This window comes from Perkinsus marinus (genome assembly GCF_000006405.1).
Source record: "Perkinsus marinus ATCC 50983 genomic scaffold scf_1104296975500, whole genome shotgun sequence".
Classification (NCBI taxonomy): domain Eukaryota; phylum Perkinsozoa; order Perkinsida; family Perkinsidae; genus Perkinsus; species Perkinsus marinus.
The window spans coordinates 131,917-143,595 of record NW_003200768.1 but is presented as its reverse complement, the minus strand read 5'-3'; the positions used below and the strand labels follow the sequence as shown (position 1 = coordinate 143,595).

The 11,679-nt window shown below is 45.2% G+C and overlaps 5 protein-coding genes across 5 annotated transcripts in view; 3 read left to right on the top strand and 2 right to left on the bottom strand.

Moving 5' to 3' along the window:
- Positions 1–391: 391 nt before the first annotated feature.
- On the bottom strand, positions 392–1,556 carry Pmar_PMAR002015 (Protein yrdA, putative; the record flags this gene model as incomplete). Its single annotated transcript, XM_002765434.1, has 6 exons — positions 392–448; positions 488–637; positions 690–772; positions 814–898; positions 1,277–1,369; positions 1,416–1,556. The coding sequence occupies 6 exons, from the start codon at positions 1,554–1,556 to the stop codon at positions 392–394; spliced, it is 609 nt and encodes a 202-aa protein (XP_002765480.1).
- Positions 1,557–1,850: 294 nt separating this feature from the next.
- On the bottom strand, positions 1,851–2,733 carry Pmar_PMAR002014 (terbinafine resistance locus protein YIP1, putative; the record flags this gene model as incomplete). Its single annotated transcript, XM_002765433.1, has 6 exons — positions 1,851–1,949; positions 1,996–2,097; positions 2,140–2,256; positions 2,302–2,398; positions 2,557–2,626; positions 2,673–2,733. 6 exons carry the CDS (start codon positions 2,731–2,733, stop codon positions 1,851–1,853), a joined length of 546 nt encoding a protein of 181 aa, XP_002765479.1.
- Positions 2,734–4,738: 2,005 nt separating this feature from the next.
- Positions 4,739–8,237, top strand: Pmar_PMAR002013 (hypothetical protein). Its single transcript, XM_002765432.1, has 7 exons — positions 4,739–4,879; positions 4,936–4,982; positions 5,025–5,085; positions 5,131–5,339; positions 5,551–5,698; positions 5,925–6,005; positions 6,674–8,237. Exons 1-7 carry the CDS (start codon positions 4,761–4,763, stop codon positions 6,792–6,794), a joined length of 786 nt encoding a protein of 261 aa, XP_002765478.1. The 5' UTR covers positions 4,739–4,760; the 3' UTR covers positions 6,795–8,237.
- A 1,286-nt stretch (positions 8,238–9,523) lies between these two features.
- On the top strand, positions 9,524–11,586 carry Pmar_PMAR002012 (cation-transporting ATPase, putative; the record flags this gene model as incomplete). The annotated part of the gene is made up of 8 exons (XM_002765431.1): positions 9,524–9,790; positions 9,837–9,983; positions 10,026–10,111; positions 10,180–10,291; positions 10,359–10,449; positions 10,964–11,075; positions 11,195–11,466; positions 11,555–11,586. 8 exons carry the CDS (start codon positions 9,524–9,526, stop codon positions 11,584–11,586), a joined length of 1,119 nt encoding a protein of 372 aa, XP_002765477.1.
- Positions 11,587–11,624: 38 nt separating this feature from the next.
- The window catches only part of Pmar_PMAR002011 (conserved hypothetical protein), a gene marked incomplete at both ends in the record, with an annotated part of 3,170 nt that continues 3,115 nt past the window's right edge, over positions 11,625–11,679 (top strand). Inside the window, one exon of the mRNA XM_002765430.1 lies at positions 11,625–11,679. Coding sequence (XP_002765476.1) covers positions 11,625–11,679 — 55 coding nt within the window.

The window sequence follows — 11,679 nt, the reverse complement described above, 5'->3', positions numbered from 1 at the left end:
AACCGATATGAGTACACGGGTGAAAATTTTTGGGAAAAATGGTCGGGACGAATCGTTGGGACTTTCTGACGCGATAAACATCGCTGAGTTTGATTATGCTGAGTACCCGTGCTCTTTCATCAATGTTAGTGCTGGATACCCTCAAACATTGTGGCAAATGACAAGCCTTGTTTTCCAGCCATGATTAACCCATTCGTACCTATCACTGTTCAAGAAGGCAGAGTGTGTCTCTATCGAACGCGACCAGGCCCTATACCTGAAATTCTCATGCATTGGGCATATTATTAACATATTCTTATGATAAGAATAACTCAACACCAGCAGGGGAAAATGGTAACTAGGGTTAGTTGACAAAAACTCTGAATCATATGTGATACCTTCGTGCTCAACTTCACGCGTTAGCGGTATCTAATCGCATTTTCTCCACCCACGCATTCTTGAGGTTAACCTGAGAGAACTACTGATCCAAGGTGTAGCAACTGCTTACATAGTTGGCAGCATTATATTTGACCATCTCCTTCTCATTGTCCTTCAAGTCCCTCAACCTCCTAGCCGGATTGCCTATCCACAGTCCGGGAGTAGCTACCTTCCCAGGGGGTAGTAGTGAGCCAGCTCCCATGATCGTACCCTCTTCCACCTGTCAAACACCATATGGTGGGATCAAAAGCGATAACGATGTCTTTCCTCACCACAGCTCCATCTAGGATGATCGAGCCAATGCCTATTAAAGTGCGTGGCTCAATACGGCAAGCATGGAGAGTTACAGCATGACCTAATGGAAGGATGGTAAACAACGACGAGCAGCATTCCTACCAATGCTGACGTCTTCCCCGATGACGAGCTGCATACCTTCTTGCTTGCCGTAGAACTCTCCACGGACGTGCAACACACAACCGTCCTGAGGAGCATCTACAATATGATGTACCACACGGCCGAGCGAGTGTGAAGTGACATAATGAACAGTTCCTCCTCATGATTTTCTAATCACCACGACTCGCCGCGAGTGGTATTTTTGAGCATAGTTTTCAATTATTGCACGATAGTTTAGCACTCAGGAAAGTTTGAACTCTGATACTATCATCATAATCGAGGGCACTTGTGAACGAAAAAACGAATGAACCACTATACTATTTGCACCTATATTTCGTAAGTTGTTATTACTCTCTCTCGACGAGAGAGAGAGAGTAATACACACACTCCCCAACGCTTCAATGAAGTTCTAGCCGAGCACAGCGATAAAGCTACTGTGAAGTCTAACCGAGTAAGAAGCCACTACCTGAATGTTGGTGCGGTCACCAATGACAATAGTATCAACATCAGCTCGCACAACTGCCATAGGCCATATCGATACGTCCTCTCCAAGTCGAACCTAGTAGAATGAACAGAGGGACTATGGGACTACTATTAACATTTACATCGCCATCAACGACTGCAGCAGGATGGATGAAAGCTGTCTTGGGCACTGTTGGCTTCTTGAACACGTGTGGGAAGGCCGAAAACTGTGAGCCTCCAACGGTGATCAATCGTCTGACGCTCAAAGAGGATAATGCCAACATGGAGTGACAATGAACTGCCACGGTTAGATAACCGAAACGCCGAATCGCCCACTGTATGGTCTACTGTCAACACATATACATTGAAGTGTAAAACTATACAGATAGGCAATAGGTCGCACACTTCACTTAATTGATAGAAAACGCGACCGCAATAGCACAAGGCGAGAGGTTGTATGAATAGGACAGGTAAGCATTCTTAGATGAGGAGAATTATCCAGGCGATGGTTGCATAAAATAGCCACACTGGGAATCTGAGAATATCATAGCATGAGACGAAATTGCATCCAAGGAATTTTACACTCCTAGAGCGCGACGATCCGCTGGGACCAGCTCCGACATGAACCCCACTGAGGCTCCGGTAGACCAGACGAATCCAGCTAGTACCACGAGCAACTATGTAGAAATAACAATGTAATGTAAAGAGATTACTGCTACTCACCTTCAGTATCTGATAGTTCTTAACGAAGTAGCAAACTATTGCTGATAAAACCAGAGGGAAGACGCAATAGCCCAGTACACAGACGGACTGGAAGAATGAAATCTGATACAAAAATAGTAAAATGCCACAAGCACGAAGCGCTACCTTTCCTTTGATGAGGACGCCATTGACAGTAACCACTGCCGAGCCTAGCCACACTATGACGAATATCATAGAGAACACATACCCCTTCTGCGTGTCTGGTGCTTGTAATGCTAGTATCTGCAGGGGTACTACTGTAAGAGGTAGCAGCTAGATGCAACCAACCACTGAAAGGGCCATGCACAGCATTAGGGGACCCCATAGATCCCAGTTGCGAAGGCCGGCACCACCCTCTACTCGTGCTCGTGGGAGCATCACGTACCTACGATGAATTCCATCCTCACTATAGGCTGATCGCGCGAATCGCTACAAAATGAGCGCGTCATCATTTGGCGTGACAAAGTCCTAGCCGTTCTCAGCAATGATCATGACCAACACACGAACAACTACGATTCAGAGGGAAGCTACTCAGGAGCTTACTTCAACTTCTGGCCCACAGCAGTGACGTCCCGCATGATAGTAACCCGTACAGGCTCGTCCAGTGTTGAGACTGAAAGCCGACGATACATTCTATGGAGTTCCGATAGTTCTAATACCAGAGGCTCCTCCCTGCTCCATCGTGCCAGTCGGGGATCCTCTCTCGAGATCTCTACTCATGTAAGTAGGATTAACAAACTGACCATAGGACTATACGACAATTCCTATTGCAATTACTACTTCCCGCGGAAATTTTTACGAATGCAAAAGTCAAATGAGCCACACCAAAAAAGTGAATGGCTTGTAGCGACTCCAACGAGACGATAGTGTGAATAGGAAAAACAATGACATGTACACACAACATTCATTGCATCGAGAAGCCACTGTTCATGCCAGAACCGCCTCTCTTTTCGAAACCATATCCATGGTGACAGTCCCCAACAGTAGAGCTTAGGCTACTATAGTCGTTTTTACTACCGGCAGTGTTGGAAAATATGCACATGGTCAACTGCGCGCGCTGGCGACAAGAAAATTCCCAGGGAATTCTCATTGGTTTCTATACAACTCTATATCACGTATAACCTTTGATGATGTAGTAAGGAAGCTCCTGATCTCAGTTGAAGGGACCAAACAAATAATGCAACACTGATTACCACTTGGGCCGAGTATCTATTCCCGTTTAGCCCTCCGTTGCACACGTAGGCCCTCCCAGGCCTTGTAGGATGCCCGAAAGCTGCAATTCGGGCTCGCTTCGGACCAATAGATGCAACATAAGACACACCTTTTGATCCGCGAGCTGGTCGAGAGGACACCACTGAATTTGTTCATAGTAGCAAGTAACTCCACTGCGCCACGAAAGTCCCTCAGGCCCTGCAGTCCCTCAAGCATTGGCACCCCGCTGTCATAAGGCCAATGGCACTCGTATTGGTGAGAGCAAAGTCATCTCAAGATTAGGTTTGAAGTTATGACGATTCAGTAAAAGCCTACAAATTACTCAAGGCTGTACAGCCATGACGATGAAGGAGCCACTCCCCATCTATGAGCTGTCGACTAGAGGTCAACAGCTCAAAGGTAGTCATTAATCATAAAAAAACATCGATCTTCTTGGTGTGTCATTAAAAGTATGGGTCGGATGTTAACGAAAAATGTGAAACATTTACCAATTGGGTGAAAAGTAAGACTTGTCGATGAAAAAAATAAATTTGACCTGGAAATGCTGTAGTTCGAACTACTACTATTACTATTACTACTACTACTACTAATACTACTAGTACGCCCTTGTACAGTAGGTTTGCTGAGTTGCTGTGTTCTCATCGACTGAACATACTCCGTTAGACAATCTCTATAAGACCGTCCATGAGAGCCTTCTTGTGAGGATACTAGTGACCAGTACCACTAGAACGGTTACTATCTTGAGCAGTGGAGGAGGGTAGGCTGCAGTCTCCAGGGATTTGCTATGTATTGGCGTCATATGGTCACACTAGTCCTTCCATGCCAGTACTCTCCATGTAGAGACTGAGATCAGTGTGAATGATTTGCCCATTGAGATAACACTACACTGGATATAATTGCACGAGAATGCCTTCCAAGGCTGCCTGTTCGTATTTAGCCGACGAAGGCTATCTGCATCATAAGCTCAGCTGCGGGAATCCTTCTGCCTAGAGAGACATCTTGTGTGCTACGGCGGACTGGGACAGCGGTAATGATGCAGCAACAGCATCTTACATCAATCATAGAAACTTTCATCAAGGGCAATGCTCTGCTGACACAAAGAAACTGCTTGTAATATAGATGTTTACGATGAATCTGGAATTCATCGTCAATTCAGAATTCCCGTGGATGTGAAAACGCGAGCAAGATTATCACAGTTGTTGGGAAGACATCCCACGATTTACCAAAGGCGCAGTAAAAAGGTGTGGGATGTAGCTGCTCTCATTTAGAAAACACGTAGTGTTGTGTGTTCGGAGGGTAAAAAGGAAATCCATCACCATACACACAAAATGGTATGGTAGTAATACTCTTGTAAGATTCAACGTTCATGCAGAGAGTCGTGGGATCTATCCCGGCACATGGCGTTTTTCTCTCATTAATTGTTTGTCGGCGTTGATGATGACGAAGTAGCACGCGTGAACAAAGCTATCTCTCATTCATTGACAGGCCTCTTAATAGCTTCCCTTATATTTTTGCTAACTATTCGATCATATACCATGACGAGATCAAGACTAGCGGAGACCTCATCGGACTCCTTCAGCTTCAACCCGGCGACCTATTTAAACCTACTTCACAATAACGGAATGCAACCCTCTCACATCGATGGAATCACTAGGTACTCTCACCATTATTTCACTACTGCGAAGATCAACATTACGGGACTTTTTTCAGTCGGCCTCGAAGCGGTTCTGACGTATCCTTGAAGTGGATGTCTGCATGTAGTATTACCATTCTACTATGAGTACTATCTTACTGTGCAGGCCACCCGTGTCGGTTGGACGAGGGCGATCTGGAGAGTATAGATCCCGACTTAGCTGCCTCGTAGGTCACTACTCGTTTGGTATGCTCCTATGCACATCCCCTCAGGCCATCTACGGTTGCCTCAGTGAGCGCCTCTCCCTCTCCCTTATACCGCCCTTCAAGCAGTAAGGGGGTTACCTTTGGAGATCAAGTGCTCGTGCGCTTCTATGAAAGCCCTGAGCCGGAGACACTGGCGGAAGGAGAGAATTCCTCAGCCGGTGTTGATGAGAATGCTCATGAGGAGCCGTACCCTGCTGGGGTTGTACTAGACACTGGTAGTATGATTATTATCTATCATCCACACGGCTTCGTACTCGATTGGTCCTGGATAAGATGTGTGATAAATGTTTGCGAACTGTTATGAATGTTTAAGAACCATTATAAACATACGAGGACAATTCCTGTTGTCACAAATCGGATTGCCATTCTAGGGTTTTTTATGTAGTTTAAGCTCAATTTGCAATGCTCTGTGGTTTCTCCCATTAGATACTGTCGTGAAGTCCTTCGATGGTCACTCGTCTAGAGTGGTCCATAGCGGAGCCTTGGTATGTGAATTTGGCGACCTCGATGAACTGAGGCAATGGGCTGCCAGTATGGGGAAGCGTCCAACCCCGAGCGCGCGGAACCGATCCAGGTAATGTGAGGTGGGCTTCGTGCCGCCTAGGGATGCTAGGAAAGGCCTTCGTTGTTACGATGTGTACTTTCGGAATCCACAGACGATATATATGCTCAAAATGAGTGGGAAGTAGGCTTTTACAATTTGTCAATTGTCATTGGGAAACTATACGCATCCAGCTCCCAGGGGGTGATCGAACGGTCGTGCTAGCTACGTTATGGCTCTACTACTGAGTATGTTGTAGGACTTGCGCTATGGACGAGATATCTCTGATGATAGAAGAGGACTCACGGCCCAGGTATGAGAGAAGAGGCGGCCGCAGGAGGTAATTTTGGGGAGGGAGTTGACCCTAATGGTAGCCATTATGGTGCAGTGGAGGGAATATAATTTACGTGGGAGGAGCTTTGAGCAGAGTATCGTACTTATTGAGAATTTGCCGACAGAAAAACTCCCATGGAAAATTTTTGTAGCAGTTGTTGCAAAGGACTTATAAGAGTTAAATAAATATTAAGTTCGTTGATTTTTCAAATAGAGTGTATCTCGGAATAGCGGATATTGTGTGGTATGTCAGTGAATACTACTAGTGCTATGCTTACTGATTCATAGTAGAGGCAAGTTGGCAGTCGAGTAGAGAAGCATTGCTTCACTTTGATGGTTTCAACTTACTCGCTTAGTGACATGAACACGGGGGATGAGATTGAGATCTACTGCTTGGTTGGAACTACCCTCTGTGACCAACAGAAGTCGGGCATTTTGTTTAGACCGTCTTATTGAATTTTCGAAGTTAAATCTGACTGACATTCTCACAAGCCTTTGTATGTGAGGGGAAGTCTCTAATGTGCATTGGAATAGAAACCTCTCACTGGAGATCCACGCTACTTTCGTACTCATATTTGGACTGTTAAACGCATACTGCTACTGGGCATACCATATGTATTTAATTGGTTCTTGATAACCTCCTTCCACTACACATGATGATTTTGTTTTACATAGGTTCTATTCTGAGCAAGGCCGCCGTCGTTCGTATTTGGATGTAAGAGACGATGATGATGATGATGAAGAGGCCCTATTGGCTAGGATGGAGGCAATGCCGTGCGATCAAGATCTGCTTTAAGTGCTCATTCTCGACTACCATAGCACACCCTGTGAGATTCCTGTTGCACGGTGAAATCGATCAGAAGGGCGTGCGCGTAGCGCATAAGACTATTTACCTATCCACCAAAGGGTTATCTCTTCCTTGATATTGTGCACGTTTGATGACCACTAGTCCTGTATTATCATCCCTATTATCTGGTCGCGCGAATTCTGTGAGGCTGGGCAGTAGAGCGAGGCTCTCATATGCCTATCTGTTCTGTTATTCGCTTGTTTCCGTTTTCTCGACAAGAAATGGAGTATGCTCCTACTGCCGTTATTTCTACAAGTATTGCTGATCGTACCGTTGTGGAGGTGACACGAATGCTTCCATCGGGGGGTCTGCCCCTGTACGATCACACAAGTGTTGATGTATGTCATATTGCTAGCACATTGTATAAGATGATCATCTGGTCGGTGCTGGTTTGGAGAGGGTTTTCGCTGTTGTGTGTTATACTTGTATGCAGAATAATACTACCATTGTGCCGATGCTACTCGCCACTCGTTGGCGTTAATCGTTCTTCACTTGTCGTTGCTACCATCTCTCCCCGTCTTCGCATGGTTGCATTTCTGTGCTAATAGTAACTTTATTCGAATTTCTCAGTGACTGGGTCCATTATAAAATACCCCATAACGATAGTGGGTTTGCAAATGTTTTTCCTCAATCAGTAGTATATAGTTATTGGTGGAAGATTTGTTTCTCCGTCCATACAACTACTGCTATTGCTATGAATGTCGATGATGATACTATGCTGTACTAGGCTGAAACTTATCCAGTGCTGTTACTGCTGTTCCATCGTCTTCTGCTAACACGGAAATATTTATTTCCCGAGTTTTCCGTGCGTCGAGAAGTGGTGACGCATCTTTGTTCTTGAGAGTTACGATGACGAGCTCAAGATACTTTTGGCAACGCGCCTCTGGGGGTGCGGCGTCTTCTGTACTATCTTTGTCATTGTTGCTTTCTTCAAGAATATGTTGAAGTTATGATTTCCTAATAGAAAATGTAGCATGGCGCATAGTTGTACCACTGGTACTCCTACATTTCTTTTCTTCTATTATTATGCAGAGTGTAATATTGGATACGGCTATATGTAGTCAGCAGCCCTGAGTGCTGACTGTTTCTATCTCTATATAGATTCTAGGTGTCTGCTAGTCATTTCTCTGTTCGTATCTTCACCTTGGTGGTGTTAGTCTGTTGTTTTTGTGGAAACGTCGTTGTAATCGTCGTTCTAGTACTCACAAGGCGCTATGCCTGCTGCTGTTGCTGCTGCTATTACTACTACCTTTACCCCGCTCTCACTGCTTTGTCTGAGGTATGCCTCTGGTGCCACCCTTGTACTCTACATGACGATAAAAGGTAGAGCTTCGAGTTGCCTAGTATACCCTATTATTGGTCATCACTCGTTTGCAGTAGCGACGCTGCCGTATCGTTTAGACAAGAGTCATTTCCGAAAGGCTCTCTTGAGTTTATGTAGTTCAACCGGGTCTCAGTGGAAAGTCTGGGGGTCTCTCAATAGAGCGTGTATACACAACAATACAGGGATGCTCCGGCCATCGACGCTGTATAAACAGATTCGGGCAAGGACTGGTAGGCATCAGGTTACAATGGTGGTGACAGTGAGTATTGGGATAGTGGAGATGGGGAGAAAGTAACAGTTCTAGTGTAGTGCAAATAGACATGGCAAGAGATCCTTGTTCCCGGCGCTGGAGAGGTCGCTCTTTGTAGGGCTGCACAGTTGAGTGTTGTACGCGTAGTCAAGCCGTTGAGTATGTGACTGAGTTGTTGATCATCGAGTGGTTTTATGCGTCTCTTTTTATTCGACTTACGAATAAGAAGAGCCGTATGTGGTAGTTTCAGAGTGATCCTCATGACCTTCCTGTCGGTGGGCCCGCACTTCCACTGCGAGCCATTGAAGCTGCAAAAATGGGAAAATGTGCATTATTAGGAGTACTGGTGTAAAAAAGTCATCAACAGCTGACACTTCTCAGGAGCAGTGTGGCAAAAGATGTACATTGTCAACTACATGTGTTGGTGACAATATGAAAATTCTGAGGATATTTTGGAGAATTCTCGTCGGTTTCTGTACAGTATTACCCGAATTCGTATATAAACTTGTATAATTAGTGGGGGAACTCTTGAGCTCAGGTGAGGAAAGCGAACATATATTCCAGCATCGGTCTGGATCTATTGATTTGTATTATATTGTTCACCATCCTAGGCATGTGTTAGTTATCGATGTTTCCGATTTTCACGAAATTCCGGTGAGTCTCCAGTATTCGGTATATAGGAGGATTTGCCATTCTCGGTGATTCCCTGTCATTAGCTACAGTGAAAATGGTACATTATAAATGGTCCCACGCACGAACTCTCTGGATTCCCGTACTTGTCCGTTATCACGTTGTTACATCGAATCGCATGATATCAGGGGATACATGACTACTACAAAATTTTCCTTTTATGTGGATCACTGCTATACCGTATCGTGATACCGGAATTTTTGCCTACATGTGGAGTGGCATCAGTGGAAGCACCAAAATGCTATGAGAGGCCCCGCCACGTAATATGAAGGAGAGTGAGGGCAAAGGCATCGACTGAGCCCCAGCACCGACTTGCAGTTCTTGACAGGAAAATCGCGTGTTGATATTCACATTCTCCTTGTTGTGTTTTCCCGGTGGCCTTTGAATAATGACTGATTCGCTTAGTTTGTTCATATGCCGTCTACACCTCACGGGTACATACGGCAAGAGTCTGACATTGAGGATCCCTCTGACAGCGACGATGAAAGTGATGTCTATGATGACGGCCCTAGTGGGGACTTTGTGGATCCCTCAATGGTGCAGAAGGACGGCTTTTGTCAACGGCTGTGTAGATGCTTGTGTCCTCGGAGGAAAGTGAAGGAGACGGGCTTCCGACTGGTCCGCACTGACGACCGACGAACTAATAGACCCATCGTTGTTGATGAAGATGGGGAAATGAAGGTAGCCTGGCCCCATGTGGTGATGCCTTGGTGAATCGGTTATTCAGTTCCTACGGAAAGTATCTAATGTTGTTGCAAGCACGAAGTACACTGTGATGTCGTTTGTGCCTATGGTGTTCGCTCAGCAGTTCAAGTTCTTCTTTAACTTTTTCTTCCTGGTTCTAGCGGTAACGCAATCATTACCGCCGCTACGGGTACGACTGCGTTTCTCACGTTGAGTGTACATGTCCCCCCAGGTTGGGCCGTTATTTACTTATATCGGACCTCTTGTATTCGTCTTGTTGTGTACTATGTTGAAGGAAGCGAGTGATGATATCAAACGGTGAGTATCTTTGTTTTAATCCCGAAATCTCCACAGTGCGGTCAAGGGAGCTTGCTGGCACTGTTCAGGTGGCGTCGTGATAAGGCAGTGAATAGCAAGAAGTATACGAGGGTCAATACGGCTGTCGGAGATCTAGAGAAAGTCGCCAGCGCTGATATTAAGGTTGGAGATGTTCTCCAGGTGAGGGAGGAATTTTATGGCGCGTGAAAAGAATTGTGGCGATAGCGATTATTTGGCGCTGTTATAGGTCCTCACCAATGAGCGGGTCCCAGCTGATATGATATTATTACGGACGGAATTTGGGGAGCAGGAGGGAAAGAACGGCCAGACGTACATACGTAAGTGGTTCCTGGACATAGACAGCAGAGTCGTATGTGATTAGAATGTGAGGATCGTATCATACTCCAAGGAGCGTTGTTCTTGACGAAAATTGGGCATCCCCCCGAAAAATGAGTAGTGTTTCGCGCTAAAACTTCAACAAGGATTACATGTAATGATGAGCTATTATATAATGAAGTAAAAGAGTGATACTCTTGACCGTTAATCGTGGGTGAACCTGTAGTTCGTGTTTAAAGCTGCGACTTGAAATACGACAAGTGCTGTTCATATCAACTGAGCCGAGCGAGTGGATTATCTATGTTTTTGCCATCACATTTTAAACCAGATGGCATGAACATCGATTTTATGAACACTGATTTCATGAACATTTATTTTATAAGCATTCATTATATGAATATTTGATTTCATTCAAAAAGTTCCAGACGGTGAGAGAATTGTTAACCATCTGAGACCCCATCTATGCATGCCACAATTTACAAACCATTCCATCGATATATTTCCAACACTTTTCAGGAACAGATCAACTCGATGGAGAGAAGGATTGGAAGCCTAGGAAGGCGCCCTCGTTGACCCAGGATCTCGAGGGATGGAGAGATCTCTGTGGCGATGTCCAGATATGCGCTAAGTAGATAAGACTATCGTCGGTCTCCTCGCGATGTAGTCTGGCATTGACTTTGTTTTTCTCTTTGATATCAATCCGCTTGATTGGTCCCGTGCGATGGTTGTCATTCTTTCTTTGTTCAGGGTGGAGGCGCCTCAGATGAGCATCTACAAATTCCTTGGTCGACTATCTCTTCGTAAACTTGGTGATAATGATGTCCAAAGTGAAGCCTTGGGCCTTGAAAACACCCTGTGGGCGAATACTGTGGTCACACACGGGCCAGTGTACGGTCTAGTAGTGTATACTGGAGTGGACAGTCGTACTGTTATGAGCTATGATGACAACGCATCTGATGATAAGACGTGTTTACTCGACAAGCAAGTCGACTTCTGTGCTAAGGTACCTTTGGAGGGTGGTGATTATCCTTTTTGTATTACCTCAACTATATCACTAGTACAATTTGCGATATGTGATTTCGAGAGGATGTTGAGGGACTGTTATAGTTGGTGTCCATCGTACTGGTGTCGTTCGATGAGACTTCAAATTGCATGGTATAGGGTATGAGTAGCTCGGATGGCTATATACCACGCGTGTGTTATTCGTCTGTCATCTCATAACGTCTCGTGCA